The sequence below is a fragment of the Zalophus californianus genome, chromosome 4 (assembly GCF_009762305.2).
Source record: "Zalophus californianus isolate mZalCal1 chromosome 4, mZalCal1.pri.v2, whole genome shotgun sequence".
In the NCBI taxonomy this organism is placed as follows: domain Eukaryota; kingdom Metazoa; phylum Chordata; class Mammalia; order Carnivora; family Otariidae; genus Zalophus; species Zalophus californianus.
This window is the reverse complement of record NC_045598.1, coordinates 40,495,811-40,516,247: the sequence shown is the minus strand read 5'-3', so window position 1 is coordinate 40,516,247 and position 20,437 is coordinate 40,495,811. Positions and strand designations below refer to the sequence as shown.

The 20,437-nt window shown below is 36.9% G+C and overlaps 1 protein-coding gene across 6 annotated transcripts in view; it reads left to right on the top strand.

The window, feature by feature from the left end:
• FAF1 (Fas associated factor 1) overlaps positions 1–20,437 on the top strand; it is a 489,041-nt gene that overhangs the window by 70,286 nt on the left and 398,318 nt on the right. For 5 of the 6 annotated variants that reach the window (XM_027624861.2, XM_027624896.1, XM_027624850.2 and 2 more), the window contains exon 2: positions 10,604–10,672. In XM_027624861.2, coding sequence (XP_027480662.1) covers positions 10,604–10,672 — 69 coding nt within the window. Of the gene's footprint in view, positions 1–10,603; positions 10,673–20,437 lie in introns of those variants that run through there. The other variant, XM_027624906.1, reaches the window with a different exon arrangement.

Sequence of the window (20,437 nt, the reverse complement as noted above, 5' to 3'; positions counted from 1 at the left end):
ATTCAAAAAAAAATTAACTTTGAAAGACTAAAGAATCCTGGGAGAAAAGCCATGAATTCCATGTGCATTGTTCTCCTTGTGCTGAAGTTCTCCCGTTCTCATTGATCGGTAAACTTGGTCTTGGCTGGCTGTTCTTGCTGATATTTGGGGTGGGGGGGTGCTTTTTCAGTGGTTCTCAAATGTCTTTGCTGTCCTTGCTGAGGGCCGGGCTATGTAATCTGGTCGGGTTTGCTCTTGGGAGCTTTTGTTCCCTGCAAGCTTTCCGTACAGCTTTGGAGAAGGAGAGAGAAAATGGCAGCCTCCCAGTCTCCGCCCCAGAGGTGCCGAGAACTCGGGGCCCCACTCCTCAGTGAGCCCCCAGAGAAAAGCAATCACTCCTGTCTCCCTGGTCTCCGGCCACACTCCTGCTCACCCGGTCTGTGACCAAGCATTTCTGTCTCTGCCACAGGATCCCGTTTGGAGTCTCCAAATCCAGTAGATTCCTGCGGTGCCATCCAGTGCCGCTCCTCCTCGGGGAGGAAGGGGAGTCTCCCCGGATCTGCCTCTTCTTGGGTCCCCGCTGGAAGAGCAGTGGCCCGACTTTGCTGTGGATCATGGTTTATGGCAACCCTTAGCTGAGAGCCCACTCCTCTGCTCTGTCTCTGCAGCCGGCTTCCCCGCTTGGATATCTGGGAGCTCTGCCGCACTCAGGCACCCCCGGTATTTCTTTGACCCCGAGGGTCCTGAGACCACACTGTCCCAGCGAGGGTTCCAGTCCCCGCTTAGCCACTGGAGCGACGTCCCTCAGCAGAGCCGACTTCTAGAAGTTCCGATTTTGTGCTCTGCTGCTCTGTCACTTGCCAGTAGCGGCTGACAGAGGCCCCCTCCCCCTGCGTCTATTTTCCGAATATCACCTCGGATTCACGTCTCTGCACGTCCTACCTTGCAGAAAGTGGTCGCTTTTCTGTTCAGAGAGTTGCTGCTATTCTTTTCTTTGATCTCCTGTGAGTTTTAGGTGTTCAGAATGGTTTGATCCCTATCTAGTTGAATTCCTGGGAACAGATGAAATTTAGGTCTCCTACTCCTCCGCCATCTTGTTCCTTCCCCCCTTCTTCAGCATTTTCTGGAAGTTCTATTTAGTGTAATAAGTCAAAAAAAGGAAGTGAAAGACTTCAGTTTGTAAATTGAAAATGAAGAAGAAAAAAGTATTGTTGTTGTATGACATGGTTTTGTGCAGTTAAAATCATAAGGAATCTACAGGAAAAACTACTTCAAGTAAATCAGTATATAATTTTAAAAATGTAAAAAATAATTTTAAAAGAAATTAAAAATATCCCTTACAATAACATTCAGAAAACACTTAGGGATAAATTAAAACATATATAGGATAAATATTACTGAGAAAATAAAGAAAACCTAAATTAAGTGGACAGATTTTTATTCATCAGATGTCTCAGTATTGTTAAGATATTAGTTCTCCCCAAATTGATTATAGTCACTGCAATCCCCGTAAAAATCCTAGCTGGCTTTTTGGATAGAAATTGACAAACTGATCATACATTTATATGGAGAATAAAAGAACTGCGATAGCTAAAATTTTTTGAGAAGCAGCAAAGTTGCTTATCTCTTTCCAAGATTTAATACAAGTACAGTATCCTTACTGGCAGGAGATTAGACATATATATAGATGAATACAACACAATAGAGTTCATAAATGGATTCACAGGTGTAACTAATTGACTTGTGACAGTTACCAAAGTAATTCAATAGGGAAAGGGCTTTTTTCTTTTTTTAAAAATTGTGGCCAATTTTACATAACAAAATTTATTATTGGTAGTTGGACCCCTATACACTGCTAATGGAAAGGTAAAATGATTCATGCTGTGGAAAACCTTTTGGTGGCTCCTCAAGAAGTTAAGCCTAGTTACCATATGACCCAGCAGTTCTACTCATTGATATATATCCAAGAAAATTAAAAACATCTATCCAAAAAAAAATGTACATAAATGCCCATAGCAGTATTTGTCCTTTTTTTTTTTTTTAAAGATTTTATTTATTTATTATAGAGAGAATGAGAGATAGCATGAGAGGGAAGAGGGTCAGAGGGAGAAGCAGACTCCCTGCTAAGCAGGGAGCCCGATGTGGGACTCGATCCCAGGACTCCAGGATCATGACCTGAGCCGAAGGCAGTCGCTTAACCAACTGAGCCACCCAGGTGCCCAGCAGTATTTATTCTTAATAGTCAAAATACAGAGACAACCCAACTGTCCATCAATGGATAAATGGATAAAAAATATGCTATAGACATACATAAAAGGAATGAAGTATTCATACATGCTGCAATGTGGATGATCTCAAAAACATACTAAGTCAAAAAACCAGACACAAAAGGTCAGATATTGTATGATTCCATGGATATGAAACCTCCAGGAGGGTTAAATCAGTAGAAACAGAAAGCAAAGTGGTCATTGCAAGGAACTGGGAGGAAGAAAGAATGGGGAGTGACTGTGTAACAGGCATGAGGTTTTCTTTCAGAGTAATGAAAATGTTTCAGAACTTGATAAAGGTGGTGGTTGTATGACCCTAAATGTACTAAGTACTACTGAATTGTATACTTTAAATTGGTTAATTTTATGTTACGTGAATTTCAGTTCAATTTTGAAAAATGTATTTCTTCATGGTAAGGGGTTCAGTTGTAGTACAAAATAATATTCCCTGTTTTAAAAAACCAGTATTCTATGTAGGAAAACAAGGGTAGAACCAGATAGTTGTGCAAGGAGAGGTGTAGGCAAGAAATGGGAAATGAAGAGACCAGGAGAGTCAGGTATTAAAAAATGTGAGCCAAAAAACATTAATGTACTTTCTAATTATTAATGACTAATTCTGAATGAGGGAATATGCACAGTTAACAGCAGTCTAGAACTATAAAAGGAATCATACAAAGGAAATACATTTACAGATTTGGCTTATCTGTTGTGGCACAGAAAGAAACTAGTTGGTGGTATCTGAAGGAATATTCTGGGTCTTTCTCACTATAGGAATCTCCTGGGGAAAAAAAACTGATCCAGAAAAATCTAACATGCAGTAATAAATAATGAAGAAGGGAAGGGCACTGCATCAATATCCAGTTGTCTCTGCACTGTTTGATGAATAAACTGTTCTTTACCTATTGAATTATTTTGGCACCTTTTTCAAAAATCATTTGCCTATAGATGTATGGTTTATTTCTGGACTCTCAGTTCTGTTAGTGTATATATGTCTGTATATATATGTATACATGTCTGTTGTACATATGTCTCTTCTATATCAGTATCACACTGGATACTGTAGCATTGTAGAAAGCTTTGAAATCAGGAGTTGTGAGTCTTTCGACTTTGATTTTTTTTTCTTTTTTCTTTTCCCTCAAGATTGTTTTCACTCTTCTGGGCCCCTTGAATTTCTTTGAACTTGAGGATCAGCTTTTCCATTTTACAAAAAAGACTCTTGGAATTTTGATAAGGATTGTATTGAATATGTACGTTTCTTTGGGTAGTAAGTATTATCCTCTTAATGGTATTAAGTCTCCCAAGCCATGAAGACTGGATGCCTTTTCAGTTATTTAGGTATTTTTAAATTCTCTGAGCAGTGTTTTATAGTTTTCAGTATAAACGTCTTTTACTTCTTTGGTTAAATTTATTTCTGTATATTTTATTCATTTAGACCATATCATAAATGGAATTATTTTCTTATTATTCTTTCCAGATTATTCATTGCTAGTGTATGGAGATACATCTAAATTTTGTGTGTTGATCTTTTATCCTGCAACTTTGCTGAATTTATTAGCTCTAACAGGTTTGTGTGTGTGTGTGTGTGTGTGTGTGTGTATGTGTGTATGTGTGTAGTCCTTAGAATTTTCTGTTTAAGATCATATCTGGGAATAAGGGTATTTCTACTTCTTCTGCTCTGATTTTGATGTGTTTTATTATTTTTTTTCTTGCCTTATTGATCCAGCTAGAATTTCCAATATAATGTTGCATAGAAGTGGCAAGGGTGGGCTTTCTTACCTTGTTCTTAATCTTAGGGTAAAGGTTTTTAGTCTTTCATCATTGAGTATGCTATTAGTTGTAGGTTCTTCATAAATATCTTTTATGTCAAAGAAGTTCCCTTTATTCATAATTTATGTGTTTTTATCATGAAAGATTGGATTTTTCAAATACTTTTCCTGCATTGTTTGAACTGATTTGTTTTGTTTTGTCTTTCCTTCAGTCTTTATGTGGGTGTAATGATTCCTCTGTGTTGAACCACTTTTGCAATCCTGGAATAAATCCCCTTTTAATATATTCTGGTTTGTTAGTATTTTGTTGAGGATTTTTGCATCTATATCTACAATGGATTTTGGTCTGTAGTTTTCTTTTTTTGTGCTCTCTTTGTCTGACTTTGTTGTTAGGATGCTTCTGACCTCATAGAATGACTTATGAAGTTTTCCCTCTTTAGTCTTTTGGGGAAGATTTATAAGATTAGTGTTAATTCTTTATATGGTAGAATTAAGCAGTGAAGCCATCTGGTCCTTGGCTTTTCTTTAATGGGATGCTTTTGATTACTGATATAATCTCTTTGTTATAAGTCAATTTGGATTTTCTGTTTTTTCTTGAGTCAGTTTTGGTAGATAGTATGTTTCTAGGAATTTTTTTCATTTCATATAGGTTATCTAATTTGTTGACATGTAATTATTCATAGTATTATTTTCATATTTGTATTTCTGTGAGGTCAGTAGTAATATTACTGCTTTCGGTTCTGGTTTTCATAATTTGAGTCTTCTCTCTCTCTCTCTCTCTCTCTCTTTTTAAAGATTTTATTTATTTATTTGGCAGAGAGAGAGAGAGCGAGAGAGGGAACACAAGCAGGGGGACTGGGAGAGGGAGAAGCAGGCTTCTTGTGGAGCAGTGAGCCCGATGTGGGGCTCAGTCCCAGGACCCCAGGATCATCACCTGAGCTGAAGGCAGACGCTTAATGACTGAGCCACCCAGGCGCCCACTTTTTTTCTTATTCAGTCTAGCTAAAGGTTTGTCCATTTTGTTAATCTTTTTGAAGAATCAGTCTTTGGTTTTGTTGATTTTTCTCTTATTTTTTTCTATTCTTTATTAGTCTCTAATTTTTATTACTTTCTTCCTTTTGCTGGCTTTGAGTTTAGTTTTTTTTTCTGTTCCTTAAGGTACAAAGTTAGATTATTGATTTTAAATCTTTTTTTATTTAAGATTTTATTTATTTGAGAGAAAGTGTGCAAGTGGGGGGGAGTAACAGAGGGAGGTAGACAAGCAGACTCTGCACTGCGTGCAGAGCCCACATGTTAGCTCGATCCCATGGCCCTAAGATCATGACCTGAACTGAAACAAAGTGTTGGACGCTCAACTGACTGAGCCACCCAGGTGCCCCTTAATTCTTCTTTTTAAGAAGATATTTACAGGTATAAGTTCCCTTTTGGTCATAATAGATTTTGTATGATTTCAGTCTTTTAAAATTCATTGAAACTTGTTTTCATATGTTCTATCTTAGAGAATGTTCCATCCCCACTTAAGAAAAATATGTATTTATGTTTTTTTCGGGTAGGGTGTTCTATAAATATTATATCTATTCAGTTTATACTATTTTTCAAGTCCTCTATTTCCTTATTGATGTTTATTGAAGGTAGGATATTGATATCTCCAGCTGTTATTGTAAAACTGTCTATTTCTTCTTTCAATTCTGTCAATTTATTTATTCTGGAGGCTCTGTAATTAGGTATGTATATATTTCTTATTTTTATATCTTCTTGATGAATTTTTTATCAGTATATAATGTCCTTTTTATTCTCTTATAAAATTTTTTTAGTTAAATTCTACTTTATCTGATATTAGGATAGCCAGCCATCCTTTCTTTTGGTTATTAACTGCACATATATTTTTCCATTCTTTCACTTTTCACCTCTTTGTATCTTTGAATCTGAAGTGAGTCTTCTGTAGACAGCATATAGTTGGATCATGTCTTTTTATCAATTCTGCTAATCTCTGCCTTCTTATTGGAGAGTTTAATCCATTTATACCTAAAATAATTACTGATAAGGATGCCTTTAGTTCTGCTATTTTGCTATTTGTTTTTGGCCTATCATTCTTTTTTCCTCAATTTCCTCAATTCTTTACTCTCTCTCCTTTTTGTTTATTTGACTTTTTTGTATTGTACTGTTTTGATTCCTCTTTCATGTATTTCTGTATATTTTTTAGTTATTTTCTTAGTGGTTACTCTAGGGGTTATAAATAGCCTGTTCAATTTATAACAATCTATTTTGAATTAATACCAGCTTAGCTTCTGTAGTATATAAAAACTGTTCTTGTACAGCTCCATCTCTCTTTATGTTCATTTTTCTTCTTTGATTTTTCTTTGTGCTCCCCAGACTAGACAATTGCATTTGATCTTCAAGTTCTCTGATCTTTCTTCTGCTTTCTCAGAGTTGCTATTGAAAGCTTGTAGTTAGTTTTTCATTTCAGTTATTGTACTTTTCAACCCCAGAATTTTTTTCTTTGGTTCCTTTTGAAGTAATTTGTATCTCTTTATTGATAGTCTCTATTTGTTGACACACTGTCTTTCTGGTTCCCATTAGCTCTTTGTTCATGGATTCTTTGAACTCTCAGAATATTTAAGATGATGATTGAAAAGTCTTTGCCCAGTAAGTCTACTGTCTCTTCTTCCGCACAGTTTCTGTCAGTTTCTCGTTTGAATGGGTCATACTTTCTTATTTCTTAGCATACATCACTATTTCCTTTTTAAAAAGTGATTATTTTAAATATTATAATGTAATGTCTTTGGAAATTAGATTCTTCCTCCTCCACCTTATGGTTTGTTTTTTGTTGCTTTCTGTGGGTTGTTACCTGTTTATGAACTTTTCTAAACTATTTTTGTGATTATTTTGGTGGTGTGCTGTCTCTGTCTTAGTCTGCTTGGGCTACCATGACAACATATCATAGAGCAGATTTATTTTCTCATAATTCTGAAGGCTGAAAGTCTGAGATCATGTTGCCAGCATGATTGGTTTCTGGTGAGAACTCTCTTCCTGACTTGCAGATGGCCACCTTCTCCCTTGGCTCTCACATGGCAGGGAGAAAGAGAGACAGAGACAGAGACAGAGAGACAGAGAGAGAAAGGAAACACCCGCTGGTGTCTCTTCTGATACGAGGCACTAATCCCGGTATGAGGGCCCCACCTTCATCACCTCATTTAAACCTGATTATCTCCCAAAGGCCCCCCGCCATCTCTCAGTACCATCACAGTGGGGATTAGGGGTTCAACATATGAATTTTGGTGTGTATATGGGGGTGGGGCACAGACAATGGGTACATAATGGTCTCTGAAATCTTTTCTTCTTTAGCTGTGGTCTGCTAGTAGTATAAGAGAGATTTCCTTGACTATCTGAAGTAAAAAAAAAAAAGAGAAGAAAGAAAATCCTTTCTTAGTCTTTGCAGACTGGGTCTGTGTTGGAGCGCTCTGACACTTAGGCTATTTACACGTTTGTCTTTACTTCCTGTTTATGCTGAGCCTAGAGATGAGCCAGTAGTTTTCTCAGGTCTTCTCTGAGTAGGTTTCTTGCCTTGCACATATGCATGGCTTTCTAAATTCCCAGTGTTTTTTAATGTCCTAATTTCCCAAAGAAACTCTCTTGCCGTTTTTTCTTGCAGGTTTTTGGTATGTCTTGTTGTTTGCCTCAACTGGAATATTTTGTCCCAGGTGGCAGTGAGGTTTTCATTTGCCTTAAAAATTTCTCTGAAGAGGGGCGCCTGGGTGGCTCAGTCGTTAAATGCCTACCTTAGGCTCAGGTCATGATCCCAGGGTCCTGGGATCAAGCCCCGCATGGGGCTCCCTGCTCAGTGGGAAGCCTGCTTCTCCCTCTCCCACTCCCCCTGCTTGTGTTCCCTCTCTCGCTGTGTCTCTGTCAAATAAATAAATAAAATCTTAAAAATTTTTTTTTTTCCTGAAGAATGTCCTCTGCATAGCTGCTTTTCTGTACTAAGAGATTTTCAAGTTGATAAAATAAAGGAGAGAGCCTTGAGTCAGTTCTTCAGGTAGCCCTGCACAGGTCACAGCAGACAAAAAAATTTTTTTAGAACAGAGTCTGCTTTGCTCCCTCTAGAACCAGAGACCAGGGTTTAACTGTTGGAATGTGGGCTGGTATATTCAAGACTGCCACAGAGCCAAGAGAGGGAAAGGGAAATAAAAACATCACAAAGCTTTCACATTGTTTTGAAGTACTTTTTTCATGTTTTATCATTTGTTTGATTGATGTAAACCTTTGACTGATTTCCAGAATTTTGAGAAATTTGGTTCTGACAGTTTTTGCTCCATTTTTAGCTGTTTCTATGGAGGGGACAGGCCCTTGGAACTACCTCCTATATGTTTTTCTGAGGGGGAAAAAAGGGTGATGTCATTGAGGAAGTGTATTTTGCTGGTGTTTTCTGATATTTGTTGCTGTTAGGCTCACAGTTACCCCCCTATAGTTTTTCTCTCCTGTTCCTCCTGTGCAGCTTCTGCCCTATCTTAACTCCTTCTTAGCTGCTTTTATGAGTATTTTAGAACCTTTGGGTTATTCCTGTTTTTTCGTTCGGCTTAAAATAAGGATTGCATTTTTTTTCTCTTTAAATTTATTGTTATGTTAACCACCATACATTACAACATTAGTTTTTGATGTAAGGATTGCATTTTTTAATGTCTTGTTTGCTTTGTTGCATTTTTATGGTATCCAGGAATCAAATTTTGTTCCCTTTACTCCCCAAATTTCCCTCTTAATGCTTGTTATCAACCCTTACTCCTACCCCAAGCCTCTGGTAATAATTAATATGTTTTCTGTTTTTATAATTTTGTCTTTTCTAAAATGTCATATAAATGGAATTATACAGTATGTATCCTTTTGAGCCTGGCTTTCACTTAGCATAATGCATTTGAGAATTTCTCCACATCGTTTTGAGTTCAAATCAATAATTTGTTCATTTTTTGTTGCTGAGTAGTTTTCTGTTGTATGAATGTATAGTTGAAGGACATTTGGGGTGTCTTCTGTTTTCAGTGATTATGAATAATGCTGTGGTAAACTTTCATTTTATAATTTCATGTGAACATAGTTTTAATTTCTTTTGGATAAGTAAATACCTAGGAAGTGGGATTACTGTGTTATAACTTTCTTAGATATTGCTAACCTGTTTTGTAAAGTGGCCACATAATTTTGATATACATGTGTACATCACACATATGTCAGTGTACGAGAGTTCTGATTTTTCTGCATCCTTACCATCACTTGATATTGTTAGTGTTTTGGATTTTAGCACTCTAATGTATGGAAGTGGAATCTCTCTATGTTTGTTTTATATTTTCCTATTGAGTAATGCTTTTGAGCATTTTTTCATGTATATTTGTGTATCTTCTTTAGGGAAGTTTCTGTTGAAATCTTTAGCTATTTATTATTTATTTTAATTGAGTTTTGAGAATTCTTATATTGTGGTTATTAGTCCTTTGTTAGATGTGTTGTGCAGTTATTTTCTCCCAGTCTTTGGCTTGCTGTTTCATTTCTTAACAGTGTTTTTCAAAGAGCAGTTCTTAATTTTAAAGAAGTCCATTTTATCGATTTTTTGGGTTTTGCTTTTGCTGTTGTATATAAAGCTCATGAAGATTTCTTCCTATGTTTTCAGTACTAAAAATAGAATGAAAGTCATAAATAATTAAAAAGTTTTTAGTATTCATGTTAAAATAAAAAGAAGCAGGTGAAATTAATTTAAACGTTGTTTTAATTAAGCCAACATTTTCAAAATTGTCATCTCAATACACATTGAATAGAAAATTATTACTATATTTAAAGATTTTATTTTTATGTAATCTCTCTATCCAACGTGGGGTTCAAACTTATAACCCTAAAATCAAGCATTGCATGCTCTACTGATTGAGCCAGCCAGATGCCATGAAAAATTAATAATAAGTATTTACAGTTTTATTTTTGTACTAAGTCCTACTCGCATGTGTATTTAACACAGCACATACTAAGTCAGTTGAGGTGCATTTCAAGGGTTCACTAGCCATGTATGTCTAGTGATTACCATAGCAGACAGCACAGATCTGCAAGTCTTAGAGTTTTAGGTTTTACTTTATTTTATTTATTTATTTTTTTAGGTTTTACTTTAAATCTGTTATTTATTTTAAGTTAAATTTTGTATAAAGTATAAGGTATAAGGTATGGATTGCAGTTCTTCTTTTTATATGGTTGTCTGTCAGAAACTTTTTTTTTTTTTTAAAGTAGGCTCCATGCCCAGCATGGAGCCCCATTAGAAACTTTTTAATAAAAGTTGTTCTGGGCAATTAGAAATCTCGAGATCATTCTGGGCTCCAAAGCTCAACATTTAAACATACTTTCTTTTATTGCTTTAATTTATTGTTTTTTGTTTCAGTGCAATGTAAATTTATTTTGTAATTAACAATTTTCAAACCATATTTATAAATTGCTCAGAAGTGTTAGGCATTTAGTGGCTTTATTCATATACCTTTCTAAAACTGAAATAACACATTATGCTTTTTTATTTTTTTAAGATTAACCTCCCCATTCCCAAACTTGTATCTAAAATTTTCACTTTGCTTCCAGGCGTGTACTGGCATTGAAAACATTGATGAAGCTATTACATTGCTTGAACAAAATAATTGGGACTTAGTGGTAAGTACTTTTATCTTTTCTCTTTTTTCCAGCTTTATTGAGATATAACTAATGTATAACATTGTGTAAATTTAAGGTGTATAATGTGATGATTTGATGTACATACATATCGTGAAATGATCATCACAATAAGGTGAGTTAACACATCCATCACCTCATGTGGTTACTTTTTTTGTGTGTGGTAAGAACTTTGAAGATTTACTCTTTTATCTATTTTCAAGTATACAGTGTAGTATCGTTAACTATAGTTACCTTGCTATACATTAGATCACCAGAACTTACTCATTTATACTTGGAAGTTTGTATTCTTTGATCACCTTCACTCACTCTCCCTAGCAACCACCAATCTAATCTGTTTCTGTGAATTCCATTTTCTTTTAAATTCCACATATAAGTGAGATCATACAATATTTGTTTTTCTCTCTCTGAGTTATTTCAAGAAATTTTTTCTTTTTTTGGACCAGTAATCAAATTTTATTAATTTTTCAATATCTTTAATGTTCCTTATAGATGATTTAGCATACCATAACCCATTTATAACTCTAATCTAAATGAATAAAATCTAAATGTCTTTAATATGAAGTTTGTAATTAGTTCAGTATTAAATTACTAAATTATTATGAATTCTTAGATAATTTAAATAATTGTTAAAGTTGTTCACTTATGTTACTGTGTATTAAGGTTCCTCTTCCCCTGTAATATTTTGGTGGAGATGCTTGTTAGGAGAGAAAATGCAGACTTGTCTAAATGTCAGAATAAGTCTATTTGATGTTTTCCCTTCACTTCCTGGGGCCCACACTGATGATCACTCCTTTCTAAAGCTATTAAAGAAGTGACATTTTGTTGGGTGTTTTTAAAAAAAAATTTTTTTAAATGAACTTCAGAGAGTTTATTATAGAAGTCTTTTAGTTTTTTGCGTGGTGGGGAGGCAGTAACTCAAAATCAAATCCTGGCACAGCATTACACATTCACAGAATTGTAATTTACTTACAATTGCAAGGCACACTAAACATGAATTGTTTAACAGTATAGGAACAGCACTAGTTGTGTTGGGATGACACAGGTGTCCCTCAGTGCCTTTGAAGTCCTAAAAAAGTCTTAAGTTACAATTTTGAAGTGTTAATTTTCAAAGGTCAAAACTTGAAATGTGTGCTTAGAACTGAGATTAAATATGTAGATAGTTTCAAGTCCATGCATGCATGGACTTATATAATCAACTATCAATTGTCTGTGTTTTGTGTAGATTTACTATTAACTTTTTTTACTCAAAATGTAAAAGCCTCTATTTTCTACTTGTACAAGTAATTAACATTTTCTAGTATATTATTCAAGGGTATTTTCTCTTAATTGTGTGATTAAAATTACTTTTTATATAAATGAGGTAATTCTCCTACTATTTTGAAATCTGCACTTTTCAATTAATAATCCGTCATGGATGTCTAAGTAAATGTGATTGCTCATTCTTTATAATGTTCATTTAATGTTTGCATGGTATTCCAAGGGGTGGTTATAGCATAATAATTTTACCAGTCAGTGCTATGCTGTTAGACATTTGGGGTTTTGCAGTATTTTGCTATATACACATTACTTTAGAGAATATTCTTGGACATTCATCCTTGCATACTTAACCCATTATTTTCCTAGAAGATATTGAATAAATTCAATTCATAAGTGTATTTCTGTGTCAAATTGTCTGTGTGTATATATATACACACACACTTTATATATATATATGATTTAATTTATTTAGGTTTTTGGTATTTATACTTAAATTGCTTTCCAGGATGGTTGCACTAATTTAAATCTCTGTCAAATATATACATTTTTGAGATTGCTTATTTCATTAAACCAGAGCTTCCTTATTTTTCATTTAGGGCATGTTTGGGCACTTGTCAAAATTTATAAATGTTTGTATGGCCTGACTCCAAATCCATGCTTTTACCATGCTGTAATCTTTTAAAAAAATATATTTTTTTAAAAAGTTTTTAAGTTAATCACTTGCTACTCATCATGACAAGGATACTCTGTAATCCCCTATCACATATTTCACCCATCCCTCTGCCCACCTCCCCTTTGAGGTGACCATTAGTTTGTTCTCTATAGTTAAAAGTCTGTTTCTTGGTTTGTGTGTGTTTCTCCTTTTTTTCCCCTTTACTCCTTTGCTTTGTTTAAGTTACACATATGAGTGAAATCATATGGTATTTGTCTTTTTCTGACTGACTTATTTCACTTAGCATTATATACTCTAGGTCCATTCACGTAGTTGTAAATGGCGAGATTTCATTCTTTTTTATGGCTGAATAATGTTCCATATGTATATATATATATACACACCACATCTTCCTTATCCATTTATCTGTTGATGGACATCTTGGCTCTTTCCACAGTTTGGCTATTGTGGACATTGCTGCTATAAACATCAGGGTGCACGTACCCTTTCAGATCCCTACATTTGTATCTTTGGGGTAAATACCCAGTAGTGTAATTGCTGGGTCGTATGGTAGCTCTATTTTCAACTGTTTGAGGAACCTCCATACTGTTTTCCAGAGAGGCTGCACCAGCTTGCATTCCCACCAACAGTGTAGGAAGGTTCCCCTTTCTCCGCATCCCCGCCAACATCTGTCGTTTCCTGACTTGTTCATTTTAGCCATTCTGACTGGTGTGAGGTGGTATCTCATTGAGGTTTTGATTTGGATTTCCCTGGTACTGAGTGATGTTGAGCACATTTTCATGTGTCTGTCGGCTATTTGGATGTCTTCTTTGGAAAAATGTCTGTTCATGTCTTCTGCCCATTTCTTGATTGGATCATTTGTTCTTTGGGTGTTGAGTTCGATAAGTTCTTTATAGATTTTGGATACTAGCCCTTTATCTGATATGTCATTTGCAAATATCTTCTCCCATTTTGTTGGTTGTCTTCTGTTTGTTGACCTTTTTTTTTGCTGTGCAAAAGCTTTTTACCTTGAAGAAGTCCCAATAGTTCATTTTTGCCCTTGCTTCCCTTGCCTTTTGGCGATGTTTCTAGGAAGTTGCTGCGGCTGAGGTCGAAGAGGTTGCTGCCTGTGTTCTCCTTTAGGATGTTGATGGACTCCTGTCTCACATTTAGGTCTTTCAACCATTTTGAGTCTATTTTTGTGTGTGGTGTAAGGAAATGGTCCAGTTTCATTCTTCTGCGTGTGGATGTCCAATTTTCCCAACACCATTTGTTGAAGAGACTTTTTTCCACTGGACATTCTTTCCCGCTTTGTCGAAGATTAGTTGACCATAGAGTTGAGGGTCCATTTCTGGGCTCTCGATTCTGTTCCATTGATCTATGTGTCTATTTTTGTGCCAGTACCATACTGTCTTGATAATGACAGCTTTGTAATAGAGCTGGAGGTCTGGAATTGTGATGCCACCAGCTTTCCTTTTCTTTTTTAACATTCTTCTGGCTATTCGCGGTCTTTTCTGGTTCCATACAAATTTTAGGATTATTTGTGCCATATTTTTTGAAGAAAGTTGATGGTATTTTGATGGGGATTGCATTAAATGTGTTTGATTGCTCTAGGTAGCATAGACATCTTCACAATATTTGTTCTTCCAATCCATGGGCATAGAATGTTTCTCCATTTTTTGTGTATTCCTCAATTTCTTTCATGAGTATTTTATAGTTTTCTGAGTACAGATCCTTTGCCTCTTTGGTTAGATTTATTCCTAGGTATCTTATGGTTTTGGGTGCAATTTAAATGGGATCGACTCCTTAATTTCTCTTTCTTCTGTCTTGTTGTTGGTTTATAGGAATGCCACTGATTTCTGTGCATTGATTTTATATCCTGCCACTTTACTGAATTCCTGTATGAGTTCTAGCAGTTTTGGGGTGGAGTCTTTTGGGTTTTCCACATAAAGTATCATATCATCTGCAAACAGTGAGTGTTTGACTTCTTCTTTGCCATTTTGGATGCCTTTGATTTCTTTTTGTTGTCTGATTGCTGTGGTTAGGACTCTAATGCTATGTTGAATAACAGTGTTGATAGTGAACATCCCTGCCGTGTTCCTGACCTTAGGGGGAAAGCTCTCATTTTTCCCCATTGAGAATGATATTTGTTGTGGGTTTTTCATAGATGGCTTTTGATATTGAGGTATGTACCCTCTATTCCTATACTCTGAAGAGTTTTGATCAAGAAAGGATGCTGTACTTTATCAAATGCTTTTTCTGCATCTATTGAGAGGATCATGTGGTTCCTGTTCTTTCTTTTATTAATATATTGTATCACACTGATTGATTTGCGGATGTTGACCCAACCTTGCGGCCCAGGGATAAATCCCACTTGTTCGTGGTGAATAATCCTTTTAATGTACTGTTTGGATCCTTTTGGCTAGTATTTTGGTGAGAATTTTTGCATCCATGTTCATCAAGGATACTGGTCTGTAATTCTCCTTTTTGATGGTGTCTTTGTCTGGTTTGGGGATCAAGGTAATGCTGGCCTCATAAAACGAGTTTGGAAGTCTTGCTTCCATTTCTATTTTTTGGAACAGTTTCAGAAGAATAGGTGTTAATTCTTCTTTAAACATTTGGTAGAATTCCCCTAGGAAGCCATCTGGCCCTGGGCTTTTGTTTGTTGGGAGATTTTTGATGACTGCTTCAATTTTCTTAGTGGTTATAAGTCTGTTCAGCTTTTCTCTTTCTTCCTGGTTCAGTTTTGGTAGTTGTTACATCTCTAGGAATGCCTCCATTTTTTTCCAGGTTATCTAATTTGCTGGCATATAGTTGCTCATAATATGTTCTTATACTTGTTTGTATTTCTTTGGTGTTGGTTGTGATCTCTCCTCTTTCATTCATGATTTTGTTGATTTGGGTCATTTTTCTTTTTGATAAGTCTGGCCAGGGGTTTATCAATCGTGTTAATTCTTTCAATGAACCAACTCCTAGTTTGTTGATCTGTTCTACTGTTCTTTTGGTTTCTATTTCATTGATTTCTCCTCTGATCTTTAATATTTCTCTTCTCCTGCTGGGTTTAGGCTTTACTTGCTGTTCTTTCTCCAGCTCCTTTAGGTGTAGGGTTAAGTTGTGTATTAGAGACCTTTCTTGTTTCTTGAGAAAGGCTTGTATGGCTATATACTTTCCTCTCAGGACTGCCTCTGCTGTATCCCAAAGATTTTGAACAGTTGTGTTTTCATTTTCATTTGTTTCCATGAATTTTTTTTAATTCTTCTTTAATTTCCTGGTTGACCCATTCATTCTTTAGTAGGATGCTCTTTAGCCTCCATGTATTTGAGTTCTTTCTGATTTTCCTCTTGTGATTGAGTTCTAGTTTCAAAGCACTGTGGTCTGAAAATAGGCAGGGAATCATCCCAATCTTTTGGTACCAGTTGAGACCTGATTTGTGACCTAGGATGTGATCTATTCTGGAGAATGTTCCATGGGCAGTAGAGAAGAATGTGTATTCTGTTGCTTTGGGATGGAATGTTCTGAATATGTCTGTGAAGTCCATTTGGTCCAGTGTGTTATTTAAAGTCTTTATTTCCTTGTTGATATTTTGTTTAGATGATCTGTCTATTTCAGTGATGGGGGCGTTAAAGTCCCCTACTATTATTGTATTGTTGTTGATGTGTTTCATTGCTTTTGTTATTAATTGGCTTACATAAGTGGCTGCTCCCATGTTAGGGGCATAGATATTTACAATTGTTAGTTCTTGTTGGATAGATCCTTTAAGTATGACACAGTGTCCTTCCTCATCTATTACAGTCCTTGGTTTAAAATCTAATTTTTCTGATATAAGGATTGGCACCCCAGCTTTCTTTTGGTGTCCATTAGCATGGTAAATAGTTTTCCACCCCCTCACTTTCAGTCTGGGGGAGCGCTGGGTGTAAAATGAGTCTCTTGCAGACAGCGTATCGATGGGTCTTGTTTTTTAATCCAATCTGATAGCTTGTTTCTTTTGATTGGGGCATTTAGCCCATTTACATTCAGGGTAACTATTGAAAGATATGAATTTAGTGCCATTGTATTGTCTGTAAGGTGACTGTTACTGTATATTGTCTGTGTTCCTTTCTGGTCTCTGTTACCTTTAGGTTCTCTCTTTGCTTAGAGGACCCCTTTTAATACTTCTTGTAGGGCTGGTTTCGTGTTTGCAAATTCCTTTAGTTTTGTTTGTCCTGGAAGCTTTTTATCTCTCCTTCTATTTTCAGTGACAGCCTAGCTGGATATATTATTCTATATACTGGCTGCATATTTTTCTCATTTAGTGCTCTGAATATATCCTGCCAGTCCTTTTCTGGCCTGGCAGGTCTCTGTGGATAGGTCTGTTGCCAGTCTAATGTTTCTACCATTGTAGGTTACAGATCTGTTCTCCTGAGCTGCTTTCACGATTTTCTCTTTGTCTCTGAGACTCGTAAGTTTTACTATTAGATGTCGGGATGTTGACCTAATTTGATTTTGAGGGGCGTTCTCTGTGCCTCCTGGATTTTGATGCCTGTTTCCTTCCCCACATTAGGGAAGTTCTCTGGTATAATTCGCTCCAATATACCTTTTGTCTCTCTCTCTCTCTCTTTCTTTTTCTTCTGGTATCCCAATTATTATTGTTTTATCTTATGGTATCGTTCATCTCTCGAATTGTGCCCTCGTGATCCAGTAGTTGTTTCTCTTCTTCTCAGCTTCCTTATTTTCCATCATTTGGTCTTCTGTATCAGTAGTTCTCTCTTCTGCCTCATGTATCCTGGCAGTTAGAGCCTCCATTTTTTATTGCACCTCATTAATAGCCTTTTTGATTTCAACTTGGTTAGATATTAGTTCTTTTATTTCTCCATAAAGGGTTTCTCTAATATTTTCCATGCTTTTTTTGAGCCCAGCTGGTATCTTTAAAATTGTCATTCTGAACTCTAGTTCCAACATCTCACTAATGCCCATATTGATTAGGACTCTGTCAGTCTGTACTGCCTCTTGTTCTTTTTTTTTTTTTTTGAGGTGATTTTTTCCATCTTGTTATTTTGTCCAGAGGAGAATAGATGAATGAGAGAACAAAATGCTTAGAGGGTAACAATGACCCCAGAAAAATACACACGAAGCAAATCAGAAGAGCCCTGAAACCGGGGGAAGAAAGGGAAAGAAAGAAAAAAGAAAAAGAAAAAAAATAAAAGAAAAATTAAAAGATAAAAACAAAAAGAAAAGAAAACCAAAAAAACAGAATATGATCAAAAATGATCAGGCTGGTGCATAGATCAGTGCCACACACTAGATTTTGGGCGTATTTTCGTCTGTTAGAAGAAAGTGCCTCTCAAAATTTTAAAGAAAGAAAAACATATATGTACAAAAATAAAGGTAAATATGATGAAGGGATGGAATATGACTGTAAAGATGAAAAGTATAAAAGATTTTATAAAAGGAATTGATAAGTTTGTTGTAAAAAGAAAGAGGATTCAAAAAAAAAGGGAGAGAATGTGGTCAGGTAGGAGACTAAAACAAAGCCATACGCTAGAGATTTAGGGTATATTTTGGTCTGTTAGAAGAAACCGTATCCCAAAATTTTAAAGAGAGAACAACTTATATATATGTATACATATATATACATATGTGTATATATATATATATATATACACACACACATATATATATACATACATATGTATACATATGCCAAAAATAAGGTTAACTACTATGAAGGGATAGAATAGGACTTTAAAAATTAAAAAAAAAAAGATTTTTTTTAAAAGGATTGATAAGATGTTGGTTGAGAAAGGGAAAAAGAAAAATTCAAAAAAAAAAAAAAAGAAAAAAATTAACTTTGAAAGACTAAAGAATCATGGGAAAAAAAGCCATGAATTCTGTGTGCATTGTTCTCCTTGTGCTGAAGTTCTCCTGTTCTCATTGATCAGTAAACTTGGTCTTGGCTGGCTGTTGCTGATCCTCGGGGCCAGGGGGCGCGGGGGCCCTGTTGCAGTGGTTCTCAAATGTCTTTGACAGAGGCGGAATTGCCCTGCCCTTGCTGAGGGCCGGGCTAAGTAATTTATTCGGGTTTGCTCTCGGGAGCTTTTGTTTCCTGCAAGCTTTCCATACAGCTTTGGAGAACGAGAGTGAAAATGGCAGCCTCCCAGTCTCCGCCCCAGAGGTGCCGAGAACTCGGGGCCCCACTCCTCAGTGAGCCTCCAGAGAAAAGCAGTCAATCACTCCCGTCTCCCTGGTCTCTGGCCGGCCTCACTCCTGCTCACCCGGTCTGTGACCAAGCATTTCTATCTCTGGCACAGGATCCCGTTTGGAGTCTCCAAATCCAGTAGATTCCTGCGGTGCCATCCAGTGCCACTCCCCCTCGGGGAGGAAGGGGAGTCTCCCCGGATCTGCCTCTTCTTGGGTCCCCGCTGGAAGAGCAGTGGCCCGACTTTGCTGTGGATCATGGTTTATGGCAACCCTTAGCTGAGAGCCCACTCCTCTGCTCTGTCTCTGCAGCCGGCTTCCCCGCTTGGATATCTGGGAGCTCTGCCGCACTCAGGCACCCCCGGTATTTCTTTGACCCCGAGGGTCCTGAGACCACACTGTCCCAGCGAGGGTTCCAGTCCCCGCTTAGCCACTGGAGCGACGTCCCTCAGCAGAGCCGACTCCTAAAAGTTCCGATTTTGTGCTCTGCTGCTCTGTCACTTGCCAGTAGCGGCTGACAGAGGCCCCCTCCCCCTGCGTCTATTTTCCGAATATCACCTCGGATTCACGTCTCTGCACGTCCTACCTTGCAGAAAGTGGTCGCTTTTCTGTTCAGAGAGTTGCTGCTATTCTTTTCGTGATCTCCTGTTGAGTTTGTATGCGTTCAGAATGGTTTGATCCCTATCTAGCTGAATTCCTGGCACCAGATGAAATTTAGGTCTCCTACTCCTCTGCCATCTTGCTCCTCCTCCTATTTTTTCTTCAAATAAATTCTCTGCCCCCTTTTTTCTCTCTTCTTCTGGGAATCCTTTAATCTGAACATTATTACGTTTGATGGGGTCACTGAATTCCCTCAGTGTAGTCTTGATTTGCATAATTCTCTTTTTTCTTTTGTTCAGCTTGATTACTTTCCATTAGTCTGTCTTCTAGGTCATTAAGTAGTTCCTCTACTTCTTTCGGCCTCTTGTTCATTCCATCAATTGTGTTTCTCATTTCATTTATTGAGCCCTTTATCTCTACTATGCTATTCCTTATCTTTGTGTTAATTGTCTCACTGATGTGTACCACTTTTTTCTCAAGTCCAGTGAGTATCGTTATGATCTTTGCTTTAAATTCTTCATCAGTCATGTTACTTATATCTCTTTCGCTTAGACCTGCAGCTATGGCCTTGTCCTGTTCTTTCATTTAGGACAGATTCCTCTGTCTTTTCATTTTGTCTAAGTTTCTGTGCCTGTTTCTGTGTGTTAGTAAAGTCATCGATATCTCTTGTCCTTGAGGGTAATGGCTTCATGGAGAAGCCCTCTAGTGCCCTACAGTGTAATCTCTCCTGTTGCCCAGGTCCTGGTGCCTCTGGGAGTGGCTGCATGTGTGTTGTGTGTGCTGTGCTGTTTTGTCCTGACCACTTTGTCCTTCAGGCCAGTTGTCTGTAGAGGCTCTCTTTGCTTTCCGTGAGCAGTGTTTCGTCCTTGGTCTGAATGTGGCATATTTTAACTAGGTGTGCTCTGGTCTGCTTGTGAAATGAGACCTGGGTGGGTCTTCTTGGGGAGGGGCCTGTGCCCTTGGGACTGAGGCAAGTGTGATTGGGAAGGATGGCTCTTCTGGAATGTGGGAGGCAGGGCTTGGTTTAAACAAGTTAGGTAGTGACTGCCAGCATTGTGCTG